Source organism: Equus caballus, chromosome 17, assembly GCF_041296265.1.
Source record: "Equus caballus isolate H_3958 breed thoroughbred chromosome 17, TB-T2T, whole genome shotgun sequence".
In the NCBI taxonomy this organism is placed as follows: Eukaryota; Metazoa; Chordata; class Mammalia; order Perissodactyla; family Equidae; genus Equus; species Equus caballus.
In genome coordinates, this window is record NC_091700.1 from 97,113,836 (window position 1) to 97,141,640 (window position 27,805).

General features: G+C 38.9%; 1 protein-coding gene across 4 annotated transcripts in view; it reads left to right on the forward strand.

Annotated features, from left to right (window-relative positions):
- MYO16 (myosin XVI) overlaps positions 1 to 27,805 on the forward strand; it is a 598,386-nt gene that overhangs the window by 440,914 nt on the left and 129,667 nt on the right. For all 4 annotated transcript variants that reach the window (XM_023621818.2, XM_023621819.2, XM_023621821.2 and 1 more), the window contains exons 24-27: positions 6,357 to 6,432; positions 12,384 to 12,559; positions 14,891 to 14,971; positions 15,465 to 15,670. In XM_023621818.2, the coding sequence (XP_023477586.1) occupies positions 6,357 to 6,432; positions 12,384 to 12,559; positions 14,891 to 14,971; positions 15,465 to 15,670 (539 nt within the window). The remainder of the gene's footprint in view (positions 1 to 6,356; positions 6,433 to 12,383; positions 12,560 to 14,890; positions 14,972 to 15,464; positions 15,671 to 27,805) is intronic.

Genomic DNA, 27,805 nt, shown 5'->3' on the forward strand with positions numbered 1-27,805 from the left:
AACCTGGCTTCTCCTATCTGGCAGTAACGGGGTGTGTCTCCCTTCCCCTGCTGGGTGGTTTCAGAGGAAGCCAGTTAAAATGAAAGATTAAGCTGGACATGTCAAAACCCTCCTTTCAAATGATAGAACTACTACGTAGGAAATCAGCAAGAACATAGAAGACCCAACACCGTCAACCAACAGGATCTACTCATTTCTAGAACACAAAGCAACAAAAGTAGAAAACACATTCTTTTCAAGTACTCGCAGAACATGTGTCAAGAAAGACTGTGCTGGACCATAAGTCAAAACTAAGCAAATTCAGGATTGAAATCCTACAGAGTGGGCTTACCTGTCACAATGGAATCAAACTAGAAATCAGTATGAGACAGATGACAGGAAAATCTCCAAATACTCAGAAACTAGACAATGCGCTTCTAAAAAAATCCATGAATCAAAAAGGAAGTCTCAAGGAAATTCAAAAACATATGTTGAACTGAATGAAAATGAAAATACAACATGTCAGATTTGTGACACAGCTAAAACAGCACCGAGAGGAAAATTTCTAGCACAAAATGCATATATTAGGAAAGAGGAAAGTCTGAAATGATAATCTAAGCTTCTACCTCAAGAACCTAGAAAACGGAGAGCAGAATAAACCCAAAACCAGCAAACAGAAGGCAATAACCAAGAGCAGAAAAAAATAGAGAAAATCAATGAAACAAAAAAACTGGTTCTTTTAAAATAACCATAAAAATGACAAACCTCTAGTAAGAATGACAAAGAAAAAAGAGAAAAGACACAAATTGCTAATATCAGGGAAAAAACAGGGAATATCACTACAGACCCTGCAGAAAACAAAAAGATCAAAGAGAATACTACAGATAGAGATTTGACAACTTAGATGAAATAGATCAATTCTTCAAAAAATACAAACTACCTCAATTCACCCAACATGAAATAGATCATTTGAATAGACCTGCAACCATCAAGGAGATGAATTTGTAATTTAAGTCTCCCCAAAAGAAAAGTTCCAGTCGCTGATGGTTTCCCTGGAGAATTCTACCAAATACTTAAAGGAAAATTAACACTGACTTTACAAAATCTTTTCTGAAAATAGAAGAGAGAACACTTCCCAATTCATTTTATGAAGCTAGTATACCCTTATACCAAAACCAGACAGGGTTAGTTCATACACACACAAGAAAGAAAACCAAAGATCAATATCCCTCATAAATATGGATGCAAAAATACTTTTAAGTATTAGAAAATAAAAGTTCACAATATGTAAAAAGAGTCATACACTGTGAATAATTCAGTTTTTTTCTGGGGTTGCAAAGTTGTTTCAATATTTGAAAATCAATCAAGGTAATCCACCATAAAGAAGGAAAAAAATCACATAATCATATCAATTGATGCAGAAAAAGCATTTGATAAAATTCAATATCCATTCATGATAAAAACGCTGAGAAAAAATAAGAATAGAAGGACATCCTTAATTTGATAAAGAGCATCTGCAAATATCTTACCGTTCACATTATATTTAATAATGAAAGACTGGATGTTTTGCTCATAAGATTAGAAACAAGGTAAGGATGTGTGCACTCACCACTGTTATTAAAGATCATGCTAGAAGTTCTAGCAAGTGCAATAAGGCAAAAAATGAAATAAAAGGCAGACGTATTGGGAAGGAAGAAATAAATCTGTCCTTATTGGTAGATGGCCTGATTGTCTGTGTGTAAAATCCCAAGGATCTACCAAAAAAGTGAAAAAGAAAAGAAAAAAACTCAAAGAACTTATAAGCATGGTCGCAAAATACAGCACAAACACAATAACCAATTATATTTCTGTGTGCTAGCAGTGGGCACTGAAATTAAAAATACAATAACATTTCCAGTTGTTCATAAAAGTGCAAATAGGTATAAATCTAACAAAAACATTTCCAGTTGTTCATAAAAGTGCAAATAGGTATAAATCTAACAAAACTTGTAAAGAATCTGTATGCTGAAAACCACAGAATGCTGATGAAAGAAATCAAATATCTAAATAAAGGAAGACATATGTCGTGTTCATGGATTAGAAGGCGACACAGGGAATAGTCAATTTACTGATAATCAACAGAGTAATAGTCATTTCTCCCCAAATTGCTACACAGGTTTAATGTAATTCCTATCAAAATCACAGCAGAATTTTGTTTAGATATAGAGATAGAGACAATATTATTCTAAAATTTATATGGAAAGGTGAAGAAATTAGAAAACTTAAAACAGTTTTTATAAAGAAGAATAATGTGATGGGGCTGGCCCCGTGGCCGAGTGGTTAAGTTTGCGCACTCCGCTGCAGGCGGCCCAGTGTTTCGTGAGTTCGAATCCTGGGCGCGGACATGGCACTGCTCATCAAACCACTCTGAGGCGGCGTCCCACATGCCACAACTAGAAGGACCCACAACGAAGAATATACAACTATGTACCGGGCGGCTTTGGGGAGAAAAAGGAAAAAAATAAAATCTTTAAAAAAAAAAAAAAAAGAAGAAGAATGTGGGAGGAATTAGCCTACTTAATTTAAAGTCTTATTATGAAGCTTCAGTAATCAAGACAGAGTGGAGGGATAGACACATAGATCAATGGGACAGGTTATAAAATGCAGAAACAGACTCACACTCATGTGTTCAACCGATTTGGGGGAGGTGAAGGTGTCCATAAATTGGCAAGATGTGGGATCCGCACGGTCATGTGAATGTCCTGCATCTTCACTGCGTTAACGTCAGCATCCAGGTTGCGATGGTTTTGCAGGATGTTACTATTGCAGGGGACTGGGTAAAGGGTCCACAGGACCTCTCTTAAACTTTCTAAAACTTTGAGAAATATTTAGAGGTGATAGGAGCAGGTTATATATGGACGTAATAAATGGGCGTGAGTGGGTATCATTTATTTAGATTTTCAAATTGCCTTTAGAAGGCCAGTATCAAACTTCATTGGATTGAGGAAATTATCATAGTTAAAAGACCAAATTTGGAATCAGGCTATATTTTATCTTTATAGCAAAAGAATGAAAAACCTTCGTTTATATGAGTGTGTATTTGTGTGTATATATGTCTACACACGTGCGTGTGTGTGTTGTGTGTATTTCTCAGATCTGTCCACTGAATGCTCCTATAAACATTGACTAACCCATTTATAATGTGTTACGGTGTACCTCTAGGGTCCAGATGGTGGTCTCTGATTTTAATTTTTTCACTAAAATATGCAAGAACTCTTTGAGGAAATACTTGATTCCAGATTTGGGATCAGGGGAAAAGACATCTGGAAACAGATGTTGACATTCCACTAATGCCAGTTTTCTGTAACACATCCCCAGTCGTTTGCATTATTATATTAATTGTGATAAAATAGCTGAGTTATTTGGGGTAGTCTTTCATACTTGTATGGAGCTGTCAGCTCGGATTCTGTCAATACTGCAATCATCCACGTCTTATGAGTAGGATCAGAAGTGCTTAAAGTTGGAGGGCCCTTGCAGAATGTTATTTAATACATGAAGATGGACTCAAAGAGCTAGAGTAGTTTGCCCATTATCACAAAAATACATAAGCTCACCTGCTTTATGATTCAGTAATTTTATACAAACTGCTTTTTTTCTTTTTACTTGTTTTTTGTGAGGAAGATTGGCCCTGAGCTAACATGTGTGCCAATCTTCCTCTATTTTATGTGGGATGCTGCCACAGCGTGGCTTGAGGGGAGATGCTGGGTCTGCACCTGGGATCCGAACCTGCAAACCCCAGGCCACCGAAGTGGAGCACGTGAACTTAACCACTATGCCACCAGGCCTGCTCCTATACAAAATAATTTTTGCTAAACCCTATGCTTCCTACAAGCATCAAATTGCCCTTGTCAGATGTTTGCGCTTGTGTGTGTGTGAAATATCCTTTTCTAGGTAACCTGACCAGTTGGAGTCTCCAACTAGGATGTTTTGAGCTTTAGCTTTAACTGGAGACCTTCAGCTTTTTCTCTGGGTATCTAAGTGCAACCAGGGTGCCAATCATGAGAACTTTCCAAAGCACATGTTTTTGTGATAATAAGAGACTCATCAGCATGATCTTAAATTAAAAAGGATAGCACTTGGGGGCCGGCCCTATGGCATAGCAGTTAAGCTCGCTTGCTCTGCTTTGGCGGCCCAGGGTTTGCCAGTTTGGATCCTGGGCACAGACCTACACACTGTTAATCAAGCCATGCTGTGGTGGCATCCCATATGGAAGAGCTAGAATGCCTTACAACTAAGATATACAACTATATGCTGGAGCTTTGGGAGGAAAAAAAAGAGGAAGATTGGCAAAAGTTGTTAGCCCAGGGCCAATCTTCCTCACCAAAAAATATACCTTAAAAAAAAAAAAAGGACGGCACAATGTTATGCTATATGTGGTCACAATATAACGAAACCTTTCTATTCATTTCACCAAATATATATTGAACGTGCCCAATAGACAAGGCATTTGCTACAGGGAGACAGAGCTGAACAATACATAGTCACTGCCCTCAAGGTATGGTAAGAATTTTGCTGCAAGGGTTAGGAAGGCCATTCGCAAAACAAGGCCATACCAGGAGCAAAGACAGACAAGGAAGGAATGTATTGAGAGAAAAGCAGGTAGTCATCAGATTCCCATGCAAAGAGTGGGCCAGAACTGTAGATTGGAGCCATACAGAGGAGGCCCCTGCATGGCATTATCAGCTCGGGGACACGAAACGACCTGGCAAAGTCCATGTAAATCCAGAGTGGCTTAGAAAAATGTGTCCTGACTTCTCTTCCATGGTTTCCCTGGGCACTGCTGTCCCTTTGCAGAGAAGACAAACCTCTAGATAAAGGTTTCTCAACTCCCAAACTACGGACATTTGGGGCTGGAGAATTTTTCGTGGTGGAGCTGTCTGTCCAGTGTACTGTATGATGTTTAGTAGCATCTCTGTGCACCCACTCCCCAGTTGGGACAAACACAAATGTCTCCAGACACCGGCAAGTGTCCCCTGGGGGTTCCCATCAACCCTGGTTGAGAACCACTATTCTAGAGTATATAAAATGGTTCATATTTAACAATGGATAACATGTAACAGAATATATCACTCTGTCCTGGCAAGGTGGATGATTGGGAATTGATCTGGGGGTATCTGAAAGTTGTTTTGTTTTTTGGCACTGCCTCTTAGCTCAACCAGTCTTCGGATCCAAATTCATGGAAAATCTGAGAATCTGCAGGATGTCTTGGGACTACTGTGCCATTTAGGTTCTTATGACAGCAAAGAATAAAAACTCAGGGGGCTTTATTGTAAGGATGGACATGGTCAGGCCCTGGAACTTGGAAGTCATTTAGGATCAAGGCTCATTAGGGGTCATGTGGCCTTTTCCTAGGCTCCTCTCACTGGCCACACAGCCTCTTTCTTATGGATTCTTTCTCAGTCTGTCTAGTCCCTCCTTGCTGCCGATGGGACAATCCTGTCTGGGCTGTCTAGTTAAAATTCCCGAAGGAGTGGAGGTGATTATTGCCTTTGTTGATCTAACCGCCCATACTCCTCATGAGTGATGCAGCGTGAAGAGGTGTCATTGGTCGGCTCCCTCCCTAGCTCAGTCCTGGTCCACCCAGGACAAAGGACAGGCTATGATACCCAACCGTGGTGCTGTCCCGGAGACATTTCCACAAGGAGCAGAAGCAGCTGTTGAGGCAGATAAGCCTATGGCCGACCTGACTTCTCAGGACCACAGAGGGAGTTCACACTTAGCTGAGACTGAGAGAGGCAGTAAGACTTATCTGTCTTCAAAGATCAGGTCTCCTAGGCCAGACTGGAATACCAGTAAAATCGGGCAAGAAAGTCGTCTGAAGGTATTTGTCAGTAACCCGCGGGGAAGAAAACTGTCCTTTGAATAATCCAGAATTAATTGTTTCACATGTATTCTTCATTTTAAAGACTTCAGATAAACTGTTTAAATGATCCAAAAGGACCCTTTTAATAGAGACCATTGAATTCCTCAAACGGAAATCACATTCCTTCAAGGTGTCAGGGTCTTTGCACTTGGGTTAGTGAGTTTTCTGAGCAGGTAAGAGACCTGGAGAATAAAGGGGGCTACATGAGTCTGAGTCCTACCATTTTCTCTTAAACTCGTGCTCAGAGGAGGGCTTCGCACGTTAGAACAGGAGAGGGGGCCCTTGTTTAGGGCGCCAAATGAAAGTGCACAGACAGCGCTTTGAACTTGCGTCCATGTGAACTCGAAGCCCTGAAAACACTTCTTTTATGAATAATTGAAAACTCCCGCTGAGTCAAGTTATCCTGTAAAGGAAATTCGTTTTGTGGTCATGTTTAATCATTCATTAGTAATTGTGCTGTTTTCTTTTATTGCAGGTAACGTATGAAATTGCTAGAGCAATTGAAAAAAATAAGGACTCCCTTTCACAGAATCTTCTGTTTGTAATGAAAAGTAAGTTTTTCCCTCTCGCGGTTAAAATGTCACACGTTCCTTATTTTTCTCTCTCTGAACATTGTCATATAAAATATGCTACTAGCTAAGGGATAATTGAAATATCTTTTGCCTCCTAATGCCCAGAATAATAAGGAATGGATCTTGCCACCCTGTGCATTGGTTACAATTTAATTTGGAGTCTAGTAGAAAGCATAATTTAACTAAGCTTTTAGCAGATAGAAATATAAAACACCTTAACCACTCTAGTGATATGAATATAAAAAAGCTCTTTTGTGAAGACTAGTGAAGATGAATATGGCTTCCAAAGTCATTTAGGCCACAGCAGGGTGAATTTCATTGCTGAAGATGTACTTTCAGTTACAAAGAACTAACGCTCGTGAGGTAGGAGGAGCGTACAAATTTATATATACACACAGACATGCATATATGTGTATATCAATATAAATTTGTAGGCTCCATCAACTTAGTGAACCATAGTACTTTATATACCTGTATCTATAATTCCACACTATATGTAAAACTACATACTACATTTATATCTGGTATAATTGTGTATATATATCAATATATATAATTCTATCTTTTCTAGTCGTTATTTTCTTACTAGCAGCTCTGCAATGATTCTCATTTTCTTAATAAGCTTTTCAATGAATTGAAAGGTATCATCTTTTGTGCTTGAAGTTGCTGTAAACGAGGTAGAGTCATTTCCCTTTCCTGGAGAAAGAAGCACACAACAGCCCTTCAGGAAAGAGCCGATGTCTTTGAGCTGGGAATAAGACATCCATATCACTTCTGCTTTGAGGAATGTATTTACCTTAAATCAAGCAGCACAGTTGCAATATATTGTTTTTCACGGGGAATCACTCCGCTCGCCTCTCAGAACTTATGCTTATTGAATTCTCTTAAGGGCTGAGACTAATGATAAAAGCATGGACTTGGAGTAATATCGTGTAGAAAGAAAGAATTGAAATAATTGATCCTACTGATTATCATTGGAAATATCTTCCTCCTAGTTTTCAATTATTTGAACTTTCATTTATAACGTACTTCCTTTTAAGCCATATATTTTATGAAGATCTAATAGCATGTTTTTAAAGTTGGTGCGATACCCTTTTTCTTTGTTCTTGTATTTCACGGTGATAGAATGTACATTTAGAATGAGAATATGATGGCTAGTGATATTGCGATTCTGCTTATCTTAATAAAGGCCCTATACTTTAAAGGCATTCTTTTATGTACACTTGCTAACAAGTTCCAAGAGAAAACAAGTGAATCTTGTTTTATTCTAAATACTTTAGGCTATGAGTATATCTGAGCAAGAGCACAGCATTTACATTGTGCTCTTATATGTTTACTCAGGAGATGACAAACGTTTTCTATAAAGGGGCTGAGAGTAAATACTGTAGGCTTTGTGAGCCATAAGGTCTCTGTTGCCACCACTCAACTCTGCTACTGTTATAATGAGAAAGCAGCCTTAGACAATACAAATGGACAAGGCTGTGTTCCAATAAAACTTTATTTATGAAAACAAGCAGTGGGCCGAATTTGGCCCTGGGGCCATAGTTGCTAAACCATTCTATTGTCTAAGCAAAAGATGCACACTTGTGATAGTATTTTATGAACCTGTGGAATGTTTTGATGCTGTAAATAGTTATTAAAAGCAAATGTGATTTATACATAATAATAGTAATTTCTATTTCCAGGTAACTTGCTAAGTACTTTGCTTACAGTATCTACTTCAGTCCTCTCATCATCAAAAAGTTCAAGCTGAGAAAGGTGGGAGGGTCTGTTGTGGGATCCAAATAAACAGGCGTGTCTCTGAGACACCTGCCCAAGTGAAGGCAGGGAGCTTGGAGGCTTGGCTCAGGCGGAAATACAGCAAGGGCTCTCGTCTGTGCCTGAGACTAGAAATAAAGTCCACTTGACTCAGAAAGAGGCAAAAAGAGTCAAAAGTCAGACGATTAAGTATGCTTATAAGAAAAGGAAAATCTCAGATTTACTGTCAATAATGTTAACAACTGTTGAGTCTTTTGTCTCTACGTGTCTCTGCATACCTGCTCATAAACTGCACACACCTAAGTTAGCTCCTCCCATTTTCCTGGCAGAGAGACACCCACCCAATGCAGTGCTCACAGACCCCCAGAGGGATGCTTCCCATTGCAGCGTGTGTGGAGAGTGACGTGAGCAAGTGGGCTACAGCGAGTGACTCTTTGGAATAGGAAAGAAAGGCAAAACTGTCTCTTCACCAAGCTTCTTTATCAGGTTCTAGGAGGCAAAACGATGGCAGAATTTCTCTTCTGATGTCCCAAGGAAGCTGTTCTCACCTCCCATTTCCTCAGCTGTGGTCAGGGCCCTATTGTTAGGGTCCCAATGCATGATGGCATCTCCTTGTGTCAGTAGGATGACACTAGTCCCCCTGTATCCTCATGCAGCCTGACCATACGATGCAGGGAAAAGACAGAAACCAGTCAGTTACCTGTTTGGGTCCATATTTATGTCTAGTTTTCCTAGATTTATTAAAGGCTTTTTTTTCCAATTATAGGAATAACGTGTTGTACTGTTTATCTATGGTTCCATCCATACATAGACTTGCTATAAATATCATTGTTTTTTACATCTTTAAATAGGGCCGTGGGACTGTATGTATATTGTTTAGCTGTTTATTTTGAAATGATTTTAAACTTAAAGTTACAAAATTAGCACAAAGAACTCCCATAGGTACTTTTCCCAGATTCACTATTTTCATTTCCTTTCTTCTACTCTCTCTATCATTTTCTCTCCCTCTCTCCCCTTCTGTCTTCCCTCTCCTTCCTTCCTTCCCTCTGCGTGTATGTATATGCGCATGTGTGTGTACGTACGTTCTCTGAACCACCTGAGCATACGTCACATGCGTCTTTGTGTCTAAAGACTTCAGTGTATCTCCTAAGATCAAGGACTTTATCTTATGTAACATATCCTGCATAGCGTATCTTGTCAATCATGTGCTCATTACTCCCCTGGTGCCTGGGCTCAGCCTGTCCTATGGGCTGCTGCCTGCTGGGAGGTTGTCGTCACTATGACTCTCACCAGCAGTGCCAGCTCCTTCCCTTCCCTCAGGGGTGTACAAGGGAGCTTTGGTTATTTTTAGCTTCATTGGGGTTTTTTGTAAGCCTTTTGGGGAGTCAAAATAGATTTCTTACCTTTTTTCTACTATTTTTTAGTAGAAATTTCCTCTTATATAAGGAATCCCTGTCTCCCAGGCCCCTTCTTCTAACCCCCAAATGTGACTTCTCCCTCCATCACCCAGTCAGCTCTGTCCTGCACAGGGTGGGGGGTGGTCAGCGGTGTCCTGGGAGGAGGGAGGGGGTTGTTCACCCTAGACAGCAGTCAAAGGGAGCTGCCGTATTTGGTATTGGGGGGCGGTGTAGCTTCTTTTGTTACTCTATTTCTGTTAGTCATTTGTGTAAAACACCAAATAAAGCAATAGGGGCAAACTAAAAAGAAAAATTACAGAATATTTAACATTGAGACAATACTAAGGTCTAATCCAGAGTCCCTATAAAACGTCACCACTTATCCCCCTAATGCCTTTCATAATGATTTTTCCCCAGTTCAGGTTCATTTGCTTCATTTAGTTGCCATTTTTCTTTAGTCTTCTTTAATCTGGGTCATTTGCTCCACTTTTCTTTTTCTTTCACGACATTAATATTTTTAAAAACGAAAGTTCAGTTATTTTGAAGAACGATCCTCCGTCTAGGTTTATTTGCTGTCTCCTCACGTTGGCATCAGTTATGTGTTCTTGGCAGGAATCCCAGAGATGTGATAGAGTGTCCTTCTCAGTGCATCACGCTCAGAGCACGTGATGACCATTTGAAACATCATTGGTGACATTTGATCACTTCGTTAAGGTGGCAAATGTCGTGTTTCCCTAGTCAAAAGTCACTGCTTTTTCTTTGTAACTGATGAGTAATTTGTAAGGAAGTACTTTGAGACAATGTAAATATTCTCTTTCTCGTCAAACTTTCACCCATTAGTTTTGTACACATGAATGGTTCTTGCCTAAATGGATGATTTCTCTTATGGTTGCAAAATTATGATTTTCTAACCCCATTTTTCCATCAACAGTGACATTCCACTATAAGAACTCCTTTTTCTCACTAATTAATTAATTTATTTATTTATTATCAATATCGACTTGTGGATTCTTATGTTATTCGATGAATCGTAATCCTTTACTATCATTATTTTGATGCTAAAATTGCCCAAGACCTGGCCGGTGAGAACCCTTCAAGTAGCTCCTCTGTCCTCTTGACAGGTTCTCATGACCTTTCTTTAGCACTTGCTGACATCCTGGCCTTCCAAAATGTTCCGGGATCATCCATCTTGCCTCAGATTTAGAATCAGCTATGTGTCCAAGAAGACTTGATTCACTCTAGGGGAACATGGTACAAAGAAACACTAAGCCCTGGGGACATGGCGAGTTTATTTCTACTGGGGTGTCATTACTTTTAGGATGTTTCAAAACTAGGACATTTAAGATACAGATGTAAATAATATATAGATTTGTACGATTAGACTAAAAATCATGAATTTACTTTGATACCTCTGATTTCAACCCAACACCCCAGGGCTCCTTTTTGCCTTCCTGTTTTCCACAACTGTGTCTCCCTTCTCTGAAACTTCTCCCTAGTTCCCTGTTTGTTTATTAATGTAGTGACTTTTCTGTACACATTGCTACTAAATATATTAGCTTGGGCAAGCAAAATAACCTGGATGTGGAAAAGGCAGAAACTAAACTGCTTTGCTACTAGACAGCGCTAACTATCTGATGGGCTAAGCATGATCCTAAGTGATTGATGCACGTTATTTCACATTTTAATCATGTAGTGATCCTCAAAGTAGGGACTGTCATGGTCATTTTATAGAGAAGGAGACTGAGGCTTCAAAACTGTCTATATCCAGGGGCTGGCCCGGTTGCATAGTGGTTAAGTTCATGCACTCCCTTTCAGTGGCCCAGTGTTTGCTGGTTCAGATCCTGGGCACAGACCTACACACGCCTCATCAAGCCATGCTGTGGCATCATCTCACATACAAAACAGAGGAAGATTGGCACAGATGTTAGCTCAGAGGCAATCTTCCTCAAGCAAAAGGAAAGAAAAAAACAGAGGAAGATTGGCAACAGATATTAGCTCAGGGGCAATCTTCCTCAACCTCAAAAAAAAAAGAACCTGTCCACATCCAGATGTAGGTGATACAAGAACATGCCTTCTAGATCCTTAACCACCGTATAGTTTTCACTATGCTATTCATATTTGTAACCAACAATCCATTCGTCCATGCTCCAGTTTTTCAGAGGTGTGGAGAGAGCAATATGGGCCCAGAAGTATTAGAATTTGTGTAACCTAACATCTAAAATATGTCAGCTTACTTTTCCCTTTGTAGCTTAACTGGGTCAGAAAGAGACACTTCTTGGCCCTAACAACGGAGACAACCACCTGAGACAGGTTCTCTCCCCAAGTATTTACATGCTGCTCTGAGACAGGGTAGCTCCGGGGGAAATGTATTCCTGGGTAGTTGTTTTCCTGGAGTCAGGAGTTGCTGACAGAAACCATAAGTCTTCATGACTTGGTCAAGTGCGCTGAAGGCCCTTAAGTCTGAGCAGGTAAGATTTGGTTCTAATGACTGGAGAGTAAGAAGTGCCACTCAGAGAGCAAAGGGCGGAGGGCACAGTTGGAAGACAGGCGAACATGGGATCAGGACTCCTGGCCAAGGTCAAGGAAGGTCAGAATTCATCAAATGGTGTGATTAATAGTGGGGAAAATAAAGAGGGGCAAAGACGAGAGACTCCGCAATTACATCTTCCACTCAGAATGTTTAATGTTTGAAACACTTAGATGAAGAGTAAGTTTAATGCCCATTTAACTAATAATTTTAATGCCACTTACGATATTCGTTTATTTGTTTCCCAGCTAGTGAAAACGTCGTGATCAATCATTTGTTCCAGTCGAAACTGTCACAAACAGGATCCCTCGTATCTTCCTATCCTTCTTTTAAATTCAGAGGACATAAGTCTGCCCTGCTCAGTAAGAAAATGACGGCTTCTTCAATGATTGGAGAAAACAGGAATTACCTAGAACTTAGCAAGGTGGGAGTTTTTAAGATTCTTGTTTGATTGTTTTTAAGTTTGCTTAGCACATTCTCTTCTTTTTTTAAAAAAGGGCACAATTCTGAATACTAATGAAGAGAAGTTGATATTTTAATTTAAAAAATTAACAGAAAGGAGTCCTACCTGAAGTATAATCGTGGGAGGAGGGAACCGTACCGGAAAGCACAGTAGAGTGAACGTTCCATAGCAAAGAGAATTAGTGATTTTATAAAAGGTTGTCTGTGCGGCATCCTGTTTATGTTTCATCTCTATGACTGTCTTTGTGATGAATGAGAAGAAACTTCAGGGACAGTAGGCTTGGAGGGAAGAAGCTCCCCGACCTTATTCTGTGGGCATCAATAACTTCAGAAGTTTTAGGTCTCTACACGATACGTTGTAGTTTCTCTTAGAGACATAGTGTATTTTTCAGATGCTAGAATGTTTTCAGTGTGTATTATGTGGATTTTTAACTTATTCTTGTATTATGCTAATTTTTAAATGTGTGTTTGTCCCCCATAAATGTGTTTGCACTTACAACCTGAAGGTTCTGACTATTTGTAAAATAGAACTAAAAATTCAGTGAAGAGTTGTTTCAAACTGACATGTTTTAAATTTAAGAATTCAGGGCCTGATTGTAACCCAGTTTGTTTTGCTTGCCTCTGTTCAGCCATACAAGATGAGAAATATGTTTGGGAAGGCATCCAGGACAATCGACTTTAGAAATTCAGTTGTTGTAGCTTGCTGGAATGCATTTTAGCTTACCAATTAAAACAAACGCATAATTAAAATCAGCCCTATTTTAGAAGAGTGACAGAAATGTGTATAACATATTAGAAATCAGTGTGTGTGTGTGTATTTAGCCAGTAGACCCTAAAATTAAAGATTTTGTGATGTAGTTGTTGCAGCACTGGAATTCAATCTCACTGCATCCAAAATGGCCTCTTTTACATAAAAAAGACAGAGGGTCGCCCTTTGGAAGATCTCTGTTGCTGAGGGTTTTGCTGAACCCTATGGCCCTTTCTTTCTCAATCATCCTGGAAATCAAGAGCAAGAAATCGCCACACACTTCTAAACTGTAATTTCTAACCTTAATTATTAAACATTACCAGGCATAGACTCCATTAGCCTTTTCCCCAAAGAACTGCAAAAGGGAGATAATTCACAGCACTTCCTCCTCTCCGAAAGGGAAATTGAGTGTTCAATTTCAAGCGATGGAGATTTGTTTATTTTGCTTATTCCTTAAATGTTCCGTTCCTCACTCACTTCCCTTCCTACAGTCCTATCCCTGCACAGCCGCCCCGTGACCGGCAGGTTAGGAGTCTGCCCACAGTTTAACCAGCATCACACTTGACTTTGTGTTTGTAGAAAACAGGTCGGTCTTGGACTAATGGCTTCGTTTCACATTCTGCTGTCAGTTACAATTCATCGTTTCAGTTTGACAGTTCATTTTAATGGAAGGAAATGTGCTCTTGCCGTGATAGCAACAGCAGCAAATTGACGAGAACATTTTATCAGAATTTTTTCTTTATCAAGACCTTTTTCTTTTAAGATAAATGATTTTGGATCAATAGATATGTTTGGTCTAAGTCTGTATGATTTTGTGAAATGTAATAGTACATTAGTGGCTGAGGTCCTTTTAACCCTTGGTGGAATTTAATTAATTACCTTCTGCCCTTATTTCTTCACCCATTGGCTCATTTCCACTGACTTCTTTTATCTCCATTATCATATACTCTTTGCAACGTATGAATTTGTTAAAGAGCTACACATAATTACTTATCAAAGAAAACAATCTGTTGTTATTTTTCAGACTAAGTTTTCTAACCCCTTTTAGTAGTTAAAAGAAAAAAAAGAAGAAGAAGAAAAGGAAGGGAAAGAAAAGGATGTGTAACAAACTAAGTGTAGTTAAACATACGGGAACAAAGCCATGATTGTTAAAACATCAAATCTTTGTAACATAAAATAATATCCTTTTGCCCCAGAGTAGGCTACATTACAATGAGTAGCACAACTAGGAGACCAGGGTGTGTTTACTTTACCACCAAGAGTCTGGGTCTGCGTTTATTCTCCAATCACAGTGGGTGCAGAGTGGGGATAGCCGCGTACTGGAAAGGTTGCAGATACGGTTGTTATTGTACAGGTGGTTGTCTGTTTCCCCAACTTATAGCACCATTACAGACAATCATCTGGTACTCATTTTTATAGTCTGTTTTAAATCTACATCTGCCTGTAAGTGAATTTACATGAATGGGAGGGTTAATTTCTTTCTTCTACATGGAATTTAGTGAAATAAATCTGCTCACCGTTTTCTTCTTTTGGTTTTCGTTACAGTTATTAAAAAAGAAAGGAACTTCCACATTTCTTCAAAGACTAGAACGGGGAGCTCCAGTCACCATTGCATCGCAGCTCAGGGTTAGTAAAGTTTTCAGATTTCAAAAACATAAATTTTGATTATATCAACTGTAGAGCGTTTGCGTAGAATTTTTTCCCCATTTTTGACCACTTAAATAACTTCAGAAAAAAGTAAGCATGTGCACCCATGTGCGCGCACACACACACAGAGAATGTGTGATAAATAAAAGAGCCATGGATTGAAGATAAAGGGGCCAGCCTGGTGGAGTAGCAGTTAAGTTTGCATGCTCTGCTTTGGTGGCCCAGGGTTCACTCGTTCGGATCCCAGGCGCGGACCTAGCACTGCTCGTCAAGCCATCTGTGGCAGATGTCCCACACATAAAAAAGAGGAAGATGGGCACAAATGTTAGCTCAAGGCCAGTCTTCCTCAGCAAAAAGAGGAGGACGGACAGAGGATGTTAGCTCAGAGCCAATCTTCCTTAAAAAAAACTCCTTTATATTTTCAGTCAGTTTCTTCTTTGGAAAATCAGTTTGGTTGTACTTCTCTCCTTAGAAATCTCTGACGGATATCACTGGAAAACTTGAGAAGTGCACTCCACACTTTATTCATTGCATCAAGCCCAATAACTCCAAGCTGCCAGAAACCTTTGATAATTTTTATGTGTCTGCTCAGCTACAATATATCGGGGTCCTGGAGATGGTGAAGATCATCCGGTATGGATACCCTGTTCGGCTTTCCTTCTCGGATTTTCTGTCAAGGTAAATTCTGCTCTTGAAACATTGTGTCCGCTGTTCAGTGTAGCATATTGATGATATTGTAACAGGAATCTTCTGTTTTCTTCTCTGGCATTGCCTTTATTGTTTATATTTTTCTATCTTGCGTAAACAAAATACTCTGGGAAACAATGAAATGCACTGATAAGGCTTATGTAAAAATTTATTAAACTTTACTGAAGCTTGAAAACCATTTGCATGTTCCCCTAAATTTGTGGATTTCCTTGCATTTGAAGATTTATAAAATTGTTGCATATAACATTTACATAAAAGTTATAATTTAAAAGAAGAACATATATATGTGTTTATTTTTTCCTTTACATCCACGAACAAGACTTTTTTAGTTCAGGGATTGGCAAACTGTACTCATGGACCAAATGCAGCTCACCACCTGGTTTTATAAATAAAGTTTTATCAGAACACAGCCACAGGTGAAAATAATGAGAATGTCTGTTTTTAGGCAACCAAAAAATGAAAACGGGTAGGCAGAAAGAAAACTAGAAAGTATTTAGTAATCTTAGATTAAAACTATGAAATTTAAAAATAATATAAAATAATATCAACATTACAAGTATGAAACTAGCATTTTGTGGTTAAAACCTAACTGCAAAACAATGGTATGGAAAAATCTGTTTGACAAGTTATTCATCTAAAAAAAGAGATTTTAAGACTTTTGTTGACCAGAAGTTCAATTTGAACCACTAGTGTGACGAAGCTACAAAAGTAAAACAAAGCAAGCCAACCCAAAAACTGAATCACGAAATTGGAAATACTTAGCTCAGAACACAGGGTATGATATTTACATTATGGCTAAAGTTTTATGTTCAATTCTTATAACATTTGTTTTTCCATAAGAAAGAAGTAGCGTTTGTTTCTCGTGTATTTTGGTAGACTTCATAAAGACACAAAATAAGAAAATAAACATCCTATGAGTTCGTTTGAGCCATCCATTTTAAAAAGACAGACTGTCTTCAGAAGAGAGAAGATAAAATCAGCCACATATCAGGATAAATTATTTGGGGAATGAGTATGTTTAACCTGCAGAATATGTATTTCAGATAGACAAATATTTCTGTTTAAAAACTTCAGAGACGCTTATTAATGAGCTAACAGACACACTGTCTCCTCTTTATAGGGAAGAGCTGCAAAGTTGGGCATTACGTAGGGATACATTAAGCCTGAATATAAGAATTAGTTTGTGCTTCTGTTGGCTAGGGGTGGTGGCGTCCCGTCGCTGCTCATTGTGCTTTAAGAGGCATCAGGTGAGGATTTGTGTCTTTCTGGTCCCTCAGTGGAGAATCATTCGTGGTCTTCAGAAATGTTTGGCCTATTAAAGAGTATATATATTTCCCACACGTTGTCATTTGGGAGTTAGTCACCCCTCCTGCCCATTTAAGTACAAGTGGTCTTTGGATCAATGAGTTTAAAACCTGCCCATATACAAGTTTAGAATTATAGATTCCCAAATTCATGCCAGACCTTCTGAGTGACAATCAACAGGGAGTGGGATCCGTGGACCCCTGGTTTGTCTCATGGTGAGGGGTCAGGTGGTATTACCCGCTAGTGGCATACAGTCTCAGAGGGCCACAGGCCTGGATCAATTATAGTTCACTCAGCAGTAGTAACTCCTTGCCCAAGCATCGCTGAGAACAAAGGTTCTCCAACATTAGAGCCCATCAGAATCACCGTAGGCTTGTTAAAACGCGGACTCCTGCACAGCAACCCCAGAGTTTCAGATTCAGTAAGTCTAGGTGAAGCCCGCGAATTCACCTTTCTAATGAGTCCCCGGGTGATGCTGACATTGCTGGTGTGTGGACCCTTCGGGAACCACTGGCCTAGTGACTTGGGGATAATGTCTTTGTTTGGTTTGGTTTGGTTTTGTCCCAGCCAAAGGTTGGACGTATGTGAATGGTTTGATAATCAAAGTGACTGTGGTGAGAAAGCAAAATCTCAGGCATTTGTGGATTTACTGACAAAGTCTATAAACTTGTCGAGATTCCTAAGCGATCTGTATGCACTTGAAGTTTGAGAAGTGCGTGGATTCCTACATTGTATATGAAATAGATTAATCTCAATAGATGAATATTTTTAAAGGGCATTTAGTGCATTTTCTTCTGTTTCTTTATTTTATTAGAGTGTCCAAGAGTCACGGAATCAAAGAGACTTTGCATTAAAGGGTCCTTCAGTGTTTCTCTAGAATAATCTTTGGTAGCTGCATGATTACTCCATTCCCAGGAGAGTGTGTGAACATGGCTGTGTGTGTATACATGTATACAATGTTATATATAACAATGATTAGAAGAATTGTTTTACCTTTGTTTTTTGTGTTCTTCCAAGTCTAGTTTGACATATCTACCCTGCCAGGACTAATCTCTATTAAAATAGTATATGCAATGAATGTCTCTTAAAATTAAGTACAATTTTTTGTATGTATGCATGTCTTGCTAGACTATGACTTCTAGGCTAGGACCGTGTCTTATTCAGTCACAACGCCTGTGCATTGTAGGTATTTAATCAACGTTTTCAGAATGAACCCGGCATTGGGAGATTGTTGTTCAGTTTAAAGTAAAGTTTCTGCATCACAAAGACCATAGCTATACTTTATTTGGTTAAAAGAGTAGTGGAGATGGGAAATGATACTTTTCGGTAAATCTTTCCATGTCTTTCATCAGCCCCTTACCTGAAAGGAGTCGTGATTTCTCCTTATCATCCTTATTTGCAATGGCAGATCAGTAGAAATGCAATTACTAATTTATTTCAATCGAAATTTGCCATCATCTCTCTTAAATGAAAGACACCATTCTGAAATATTATCACGAGAAACACCGATATATTCTGTGTTACACAAAATCCCAAGTCAGTGGCTTGAAACAGCAAAGACTTATTTCCCTCTTACAGTACTTTGACTATGGTTTAAAGGTAGCACACCTAAGCCCAAATCAGTTCTCATCTGGGTCTCTTTTTCATAATGGGCCCCAGTTAAAAAATAGCCCAGATCTAGGGCATCCCCTTTTGGTGAAAGAGGGAGAAGAGAAATGGCAATGGCTGTTACAGCTTCTGCTGAGATGTGGCATATGTCACTCCCTTATATCCCATTGGTTAAAGGCAGTCACTTGGTCAAGGCCAACATCAATAGGGTAGAGAAGTGTCCTACTCATAGGAGGTACTGGAAAACACATAACAAAGAGTGGAATGTGTACACTTCTGGCTCAGTTGTCTGTTGCTGTGTATCAGGCCACCCCAAAACTTAGTGGCATAAAATAGAAGTTTATTATTTCTCCCAGTTCTGGGTTAACTGGGGTTAGTTGGGCAATTCTTCCTTGAGGTCTCTCCAACAGTTGCAGTCATATGGCAGCAGAGGTTGATGTTAGCTGGGCTGGATGTACAAGACGGCTTCTTCACTCACCTGTCTGGTTCCTCAGTGTTCCTCCATATGGCCTCTCTCTCCAGCAGAATAGCCTGCCTTTCTTCCCTGGTGCCTCACGGTTCCAAGGAGCAAGCAAGGACACTTGCAGTCCTCTTGAAAGCTGGACCTGGAACTAATACAGCATCACTTTCCCTGTATTCTGTTGGTCAAAGCAGTTGTAGATCAACCCAGATCTTTTTGGTGAAAAGGAAGCAATTGACAATGGCCAACTTTGGGACAAGCTACCACATCCTCTTAAAGGGAGAACGTGCAAGTCACTGAGAACAATAATCTTCCACAGCCACGCCCATTCATATCAACTGCCGTTATTTCATCTCACCCCAGTACGTGTATATGAGTTCAATGTGTTGGATAATATAATACTATCTTTTTTTTTTCCAAATTAAAGAGTTGAGGGAGAGAATAATATGAGTAAATGCTGATTAAGTGCTTTTGAGGAGTCCTTAAAGGTGTGGTACCATGCCTTGTACCTTGTAGGGTACCCTACCATCATTTTCCAAAGCTTTCTTTAATATGCTGCAGTCTTGTGACATTGTAAGTAACATAGCTTTTCAGTGGTTATCAGTGCCAGATTTTAGTGATATGTATCTCTACTCTTCTCAGGGTGCTAATCCTGTAAATTTTCATCCTCGTCTAGACTTAGGAAGGACATCTTTTGGAATCTAACTCTGGATCCTGGGTGGAAGCTTCTAGGGGTCATGCCCATCATCATTCATCCATGGGCTTATTTATGTTGGTGGGGAGAGTACGACGACATCACTACAGGGAGAGGTTGACCCTTTAATGAGGTGACCTTATTTGGAGAAGACAGAAGGGCTTGTCCAGTGAAAGCACCCCAGGGATTGGTATTATGCTTGGCATGGTGAGGGAGCACGATCTGTGCTTTGAGACAGCTACTGGATGAGATCCCTGTTAGAATTAGTCTGAATCATTGAGCTTGTTTAAATGACACAGTTGTTGCTGAAAGGTCAAGCAGTGAAAGAACACAGCCGTGATATTAAATTGGGTGTGGGGAGACGGATGAAAGAAGACACACTCCAGTTTATTGGATTAAACTAATGGGCAGTGGCTGCCTGATGAAGCGAAATCACCAGTCACAGATCTGGATTGGAATCTTCTAAAAGTTTTCCTTGTTACACAGAAGTGAGGCCAGTTCCTGTCAATGCAGCTCTAATAGAAATGTGAATTAAGAAGTTCAGGAGCTATTAAATATTCTAAAAGCTTTAATTGGCAAAGCGTGAATTTTCTTCAGGGTAATTTTGCCAAATCTAACTGTGCTCTTTCTGCTAAAACCCCCCTGCAGGATTGGCTGATTGTCTAAGGTTTAATGATGTTAGAGAGGGAAGAGGACTTATTACTTTTCAATGAAATATAAAATAGGAGAGAGAGGTATAAGAAATAATCCTAGAAGTCATTTCAGCCTAAATATTATTAAGTATATTTTTATTGGGAATTTGTTACACTGCCTAGTGGAATATGAATCATAAATTCCCCCATAATCTACTCTGGGAATCCGCAGACGCCCTCTATAAAGGGCCACATGGTAACTATGGTGGGCTTGCAGGCCACAATGTCTCTGATGCAACTGCTGAACTCTGCCTTGTGGTGGAAAGCAGCCGTGGAGAGTATGTAAATGAATGGTGAGGCAGGGTTGCAATAAACTTTATTGGCAGAAACAGAAGGTGGGTGGTTTTGACCCAAGGGCAGCTAACCCTTTATGTAGTCTCATTCACCCCCTTTCTGACAGAGTTGGAAAACAATCCACAGAAAAAGGACAGGCAATGAAAGATGACTTTGATATTTGCTTTTGTACTTTCGTAATCTAGCTTAGATCTTAATTTCTACCCTAACAAGTTATATGATCTCCCATGATCATTTATTCACTCATTCATTCACATGCATTTCTTCACTATTCATTAATTCACTCTTATTTTATCAAGCATTGTACTGAGTCTAAATGTCGTATGGCTTGGGAAGTCGCTATCAGCAGCGGCAGCAAGGGCATCACCATTGGCTATCTTTGTGTACCTGCTGTGGGTCAAAGTCTAAATCTACACTTTATACTTAAATTCCCTTCCTCATAATAACATTTTTAGGTAACTACTCTTATTATATAAATGTTAGTTATTGTTTAATTAATAACTGCCAGAGCTTTGATTTCAATTTACCTTAAGTGACATTTATCAGTGCTGACAGAGCATTGGGCACTGCGCGTGCCAAGCTCTTTACAGGCATTATCTCGTTTCATCCTCATAACACTCCCATGAGTTTACTATTAGTAACATTCCTGTTTTATAGCTGAAAATACGGAGGTCCCGAGGAGTCAGGTATTGGCCCAGAGTCTCCCATCTCATCCCTGAGGGTGTTTTTAACTCCTCCACATGCAAGATTTATACTGATATTGGCACCATTCTGCTTTTCTAATTAGGATGGGCAATCTCTTGATTGATTGATGGGCTTGATTGTCACTAGCACCCACAGGCACAGGAATGCCAGAATGGCACTATGTCATCAATGGGGAAAAGAAATCCCTGGACATTCCTAACATTCAGTGGTGGGCGCTTCATTCTGGATTATCTTGTTCTGTTTCCCGAAAAACAGCCCAGTTCATTTTGCTGAGTTTCTTGGACTGCGGTTATTCTCGTACTCAATCTTGCAAATTTATACGATGGCAACAATGTAGCTGGGTGATGGAATGCAGATGCACCACTGATGACCTCTGAAAACTTAGCTCAAGGAAGCGGAAGAAAAGTTATCCTGAATATGCAGAACTGCACATTTTCCTTTGAAATAATGTAAAAAAATGGAAACAAAAATGACTTTAATAACTTTATAACAACCTTGGAAACAATACCCCAAACTGGCCATTCCAAATGATTTTAAACGAATATGTAATTCCACTTGAGTAAGCATTCAATACGAAACAAATGAAATCAGGGTCATTATTGCTATTCCAGGAAAATAGACAGGAAGCTATTTTCTGCATGAATTCAATATTTTGACAGTTGCGTTGTATTTTTAATACAATTTTGGGAGTACATTAAAAAGTTCAATCCCAGAATTCTGAATCTTATTTATCATTTGATGTATCTGGGCTTCCCCACTTCCCTCCAGTGACGTACCTTAATGTTTTTAATTATAAATTATGTCAAGCAAAACATAAACGCAAAATGACCTTGCTTTCAGGACCAAGACAGTTTTAAATAATTACCTAGAAGTTGCCTGTTTCATTACTTGTAAGTTATTTAATTCTGTTTATAGAAGAATGATGTTGTTTAATGTGACCGTTAGTACGTGATAGTTTTCATTCATTATATCTAAATGATCTTAATAATTCAGGAGTCTACAAAGAACCTCAGGCCATCATTGGGATCTTTGAGGGAAGCTAATCAATATCATCTTTTTCCTTATCCAATTTTTCACCAAAATTAGAAGACAAAAATGATCAAGATGTCACCTTTCTTGCACATAAAGTCTAGGTTGAACGACATTGTTTGGCATAAGAGGCAAAAGCGCCTGCAAAAAACACTCAGAATTGGGCAGAATTCCCCCCAAGTTACAGACAACTTGGACTCAGGTAGACCTCCCCATGAGGAAGACTGTTCAGGGAAGGCGTGGAGCCTGGCAGAGCAGAGAAAACAACTGCTTCTTTGCAAGCAGTTTGTTAATAAACAGCTGAGAATGCTCTGTTTGTCTCACCAAAATTATCAATTAGATTGGTCAGTCACTTCACCTTCCCTTGTGAAGTGTGAAGGATTAGACGGTGACCCCGAGTGTTGTCCTGCTTCTGTCTCTAAGGAAACACAAGGAAAGAAAAGGAAGCTCCTTCAGCTACCCCTTGGCAGTGCCTCGTGTTCCGGAATCAGTGGACTCATCCAGTAAACCTATAAATAACAAAGGGGGGAGGTGGCTATACCCCTGAGGGGGACATCTGTAGTCTTTGAGAACATTCTTTATCCCGCTGTCATGAGCACCCCACTGCTTCTTCGTGTATCCTTCTGAACCACTGATAAGCAGTAGACATTTTGCACCCAAAGATTCTGAAGTGGGCCAACAAGGCCTTACTTTAATGATTTCAAGGCCTCTCTGTCTTTGGGGCTATAAATGCATTCTACTTCCCATCCCAAACCCTGTCCTGACAGCTTGTCCATCTGAGTCCCTCAGGGATTCTGCAAGCAGAATAAATGAAAACGTTAAAATACAAAAAAAAGCAATTCAAATAATAAAATTCCAGTAGCCTAGATATTCTTCAAATTTGACTATAAATCTTCTTCATTATCAAGTTCCCAGTGAAAAATGAAAGTTCAAAGATTAATACGTCTTCTAAATTAAAGTCCAGAGATATTCGATTCCAAAGGAATTGAAATACCAAATCTGATTATCTTGCCTTTCTGAGTTAAATGTCCAAAATTCCATATGCATAAGTTAAATTACTATTTCTGAGTCATTCTTTCCATTTTCTTACTTGGCTCAGACTTAGCTAAAGAGGTTCCAGACGTCCTGGTTGAGCTGGGGACTCTTCAGCATAACAGTCTGAGCAGTCAGTCATTGTATTAGCCTGTTGGGCTGCGGTAACAAAATACCATAGACTGGGGGGCTTAACCAGCAGACATTTATTTTCTCACGATTTTGGAGACTAGAAGTCCAAGATCAAGGCGCCAACAGGGTTGGTGCCTGGTGAGGGCTCACCCCTTGGATTGCAGACAGCTGCCTTCTCCCTGTGAGCTCCCATAGGCTTGCCTCTGTGCGTGCACACAAAGAGAGAAAGAGAGTGAGAACAAGCCTGAGAATGAGAGAGACAAAGAGAGAGAGAGAGAAAGCACTCTCTGGTGTCTCTACTTAAAAGGGCACCAGTCTTATTGAATTAGGGCCCCACCCTTATGACTTCCTTTAACTTTAATTACCTCCTAAAGGCCCTATTGACAAATACAGTCACATTGGGTATTAGGGCTTCAAAATATGAGGGTTTTTTTTGGGGGGGGGGGCACATTCAATCCATAGTAGTTGTCTTAAAGGATGCGACTAACTCAGATCTCATATGTTGCATTAATTCATTGCCAAGTCTCTCATCATCTTCACATTGAGGGTCCAATGAGTAAATTGTAGACATAAAGTTATTTTGGCACTAAATATATACACATTAAATTTAGAAATCTATTCCTAATCTCTGGAGCAGTATATTACACAGAATTATTCTAGAATCTAATGTTTTATGTTGCCAATGACAAGGGTAACCGTAGAGTATATTGACCAAACCAGGGCATGTTTCATAGTGAAATGGGGCACTATAAATAATTTTGACAAGAATACAAGAACAAGCTGGAACTGTCCCTGGCAAACCAGGACATTGGTCACCCTGACTGTCTTCACACTGCGCTTATCTTCTTGTGAGTCTCATTGCATTTCATTACCAGGAATCTTTAATCGCTGTCATTCCCAAAAGACTATAAGCTCTGTTAAGGAAGACTTCCTACTATGTGCACATAGTAGGTTGTCAACAAATATTTGTTGAATGAATTAAGATATGAATGAATAATGTTTTAGTTTTCTGTGTAGTGTTATAGTTGAGCTCTAAATGTTGTGTCCAAGATGTAGTAGTCATTGATATCCTATATGAGATGCATTAGTGGGTCAAAATAGTTGTCATTATCTAGCCAGCTTAAGATGTTTGGTTTAATTATGCCTAAATATTTCCCTTTTAGGGTAGTCATTTAGACTTTAGTGTGAGACCATCTCAGTCTGGCCTGAGTCACAGTATAATAATATTCTCACTTCCCAAAACAATGAACATTGTTCAGTCATTCTTTGAAATTTCTAGTCATTTGATAAGTATACAACAATGCATATATTAGTACTCATATTGATTATAAAAAATCACTTCATTTGATGTTTCTTTCTTTGTTCTTTGAACTAAAAGCACTCTCTGTGACTTTGCAAAGGTAGAAGATCAATTTATGCAGTAGAAATATTTTTAGGGATGGAAACATCAAATCACAATAGACGCTGTATTGATATCTGTGTTTAGGGGAGAAGCTATTCTTAACTAAGAGTAATTTACAGTTAGAGCTGACCCACTTGACAGTGTTTCCACAATAAACTCACTGAATCCTCTACTATAACTACATTATTGTAAGACCCTATTAGTTAAACTTGAAAACCTATTTTTGTGCCAATTTGCTAAGTAAATATTTATATGAAAGAAAGATTTCTACATTTAGCAGAACTCAATTTTGGTATAAAAGTAATTTATTTTATTGTTAAGAAATCCACAGTTTTTTTAAAAAAAAATCTACAGTTTTAAAAATATGGTGATGACAACATATTTTTAAACTTTAAATGAATATTCCTACAAATCTCTTTCTATTTATGACCAAAAAAATCCCAACATATTTCTGTACAGGATCTCAGCTACTTTCTCTGCAGCTGTCAAAACTGGAGTAACTTATATTAGGAAGAAACTTTTAATATATTCTAAACAATGAATTCAAGATTCTAGAACTAGAACTTTCAAGAACATTCAAGAACTAGAATACCACATGTGGCATTCATCAAAATCATGTTCTCCCTTTTGTGAAGGAACTTCTTTTAGGTCTCTACAGAGCTAAGAGCTAGCTAGCTCTACAGAGCTAATGTACTTTATACATTAGATTTAGTAAAGAAATGATTATTTAACAAGATAGTAAAGCAAGAAAGTTATATCTATACATTTTCCATTAGAGATTATCACATCGTTTCAAGATTGACTTTTATAGAAATACTAGGAAGAGACTCTTTTAAAAGGAGCCATTTCAAGAGCTATTGAAAAGTAGTCCTGTCCCAGTGGAAGGTGTGTTTGGAGCAGGTATAGTAACAGAATGAACTACTTTCTATGCCAAATACCCCCATTGTTAAGACCAACATTGATGCCACAATCATCTTCCCACAATTGAATTAGTTCAGCACCTTTTAATTAGATACTTTTATATGTTGACTTCTAATCCTTTATTGTGCTTTGAACATTACTCCAAATAAAGCACACATATTCTCTTAACGCGGCACGCATTTCCCCCAAAGCCAAGCCAGTACCCTTATTCGTGGTGACTGATTAAAGGTCTCATCTCACAGCAGCTTCTGTGTTCTAGTCTTGTTCCTTGTTTCTCAGGCTCGCTGACTTCACCATACAGGATCCTCTTGGTCGATACTCTCATGGTGTATGTTCACTGAGAATGGTTAATTTCCATATGCCATGCTACAATGCACCTTAGAAATGCAATGTTAATAGCATCTTTCCCATTCCAGCTCTTTATTACTGGAATAGAAAAGATCTTTATTGGAATAAAGAGTTTGTCCTTCCCACTATACTGTAGTATCGTCTCACAATCTTATCTAGATGCAACCTCAGTGAGGTATACCAGTCTCCTATTTCAGATTGTGATCCCTGTACCTAACACAGGACCTGGTACAAGATTGGTGCCTAATAATTATGTTGTTGGTCTTGAAATAATGAATAAAAAATTCTAATTATCTCTGGTCATTTTCCAGGGAATACTCTTTGTCCTTGTGCCTCTGCTACTGTTTATGAAATCCGTGTTTCTAAACACCCTCCCCCAAGCATTCTTCAGACTAAATTCTTTAAGTGAGTGCCTCTCAACCGCAGTGGCTCAGTAGGCTCACTGGATTGTGGATGGCTGGGTTGGGGCCTGTGTGTGGTAGGTAAGGTTGCCAGATAAGAGACAGGATACCCAGTTAAATATAAATTCAGATAAACAACAAATGTTGAAGATTGACAAAAAAGATTACTTCTTAGGGATACCTTGATGTGTCCTGGATCACTATTTTAAACATTTCTCTCTCTTCTCTTCCATTTCCTTCCCTCCCTCAGTCTCACCTTCTGTCCTTCCTTTCTTCCACAAATACGTATGGATTACCTACTGTGTACAAGGAATTCTTAGCTACACTAGCTAATTGAGTACTTTTGCAGTTCTTGGAGACTAGGGTATGCAAATCTATTATTTTTATGTGTCTCTGCTTTCTGTTTGTTTTTTACATTAATGATTGCTAAATGTTGAATAAGTGTATTGGGTAAAAGAATGGAGCATCTCTGTATCATACTATGGAGTCTAAATTTTGTGATCTTTACTCAAATTACTCAAAAATACTAAGAAAAAAATTCTTTCTGTTAGCATACATTTTAATCTCTGTCCCATTATTCAGGTATAAGCGGTATCTACTTAAGCCTGAAGGAAAAAATAGAGAGATACATATTTTGATATAGAGATACATATTTTCACATACTTTAAACCAACACACAACTGTAGGCATATGTAGAAATGCAGCCATTGAGTATGAGTTGACTATTAGGACACCAATTGGCTAAACTATATGTATAATGACCAGATATCACTGAAAAGCTAGAAACTCACTGAGCGAATAATAGACGTTGTTTTTTCTACCCTTCAGTATATCCTATTGAGAATAATCTTTACCCAGTAAACATATTTATAGCTATAACATCAAAAATGTAAGACTTTTCAAATACAAATGACTACTATTTAATAGTTTTTGCTGTTGACCGGACACTGTCAAAACTCGTATTATGTAATCTTAGCGTCTTGCCACTAGGCAAGCTGCATTGCGATTCCCATCAAAATCTCAGACGCAATTCATCTGAATTCATCCTCCTTGCTTTTTTCCACCAAAAGGAGATACTCCTT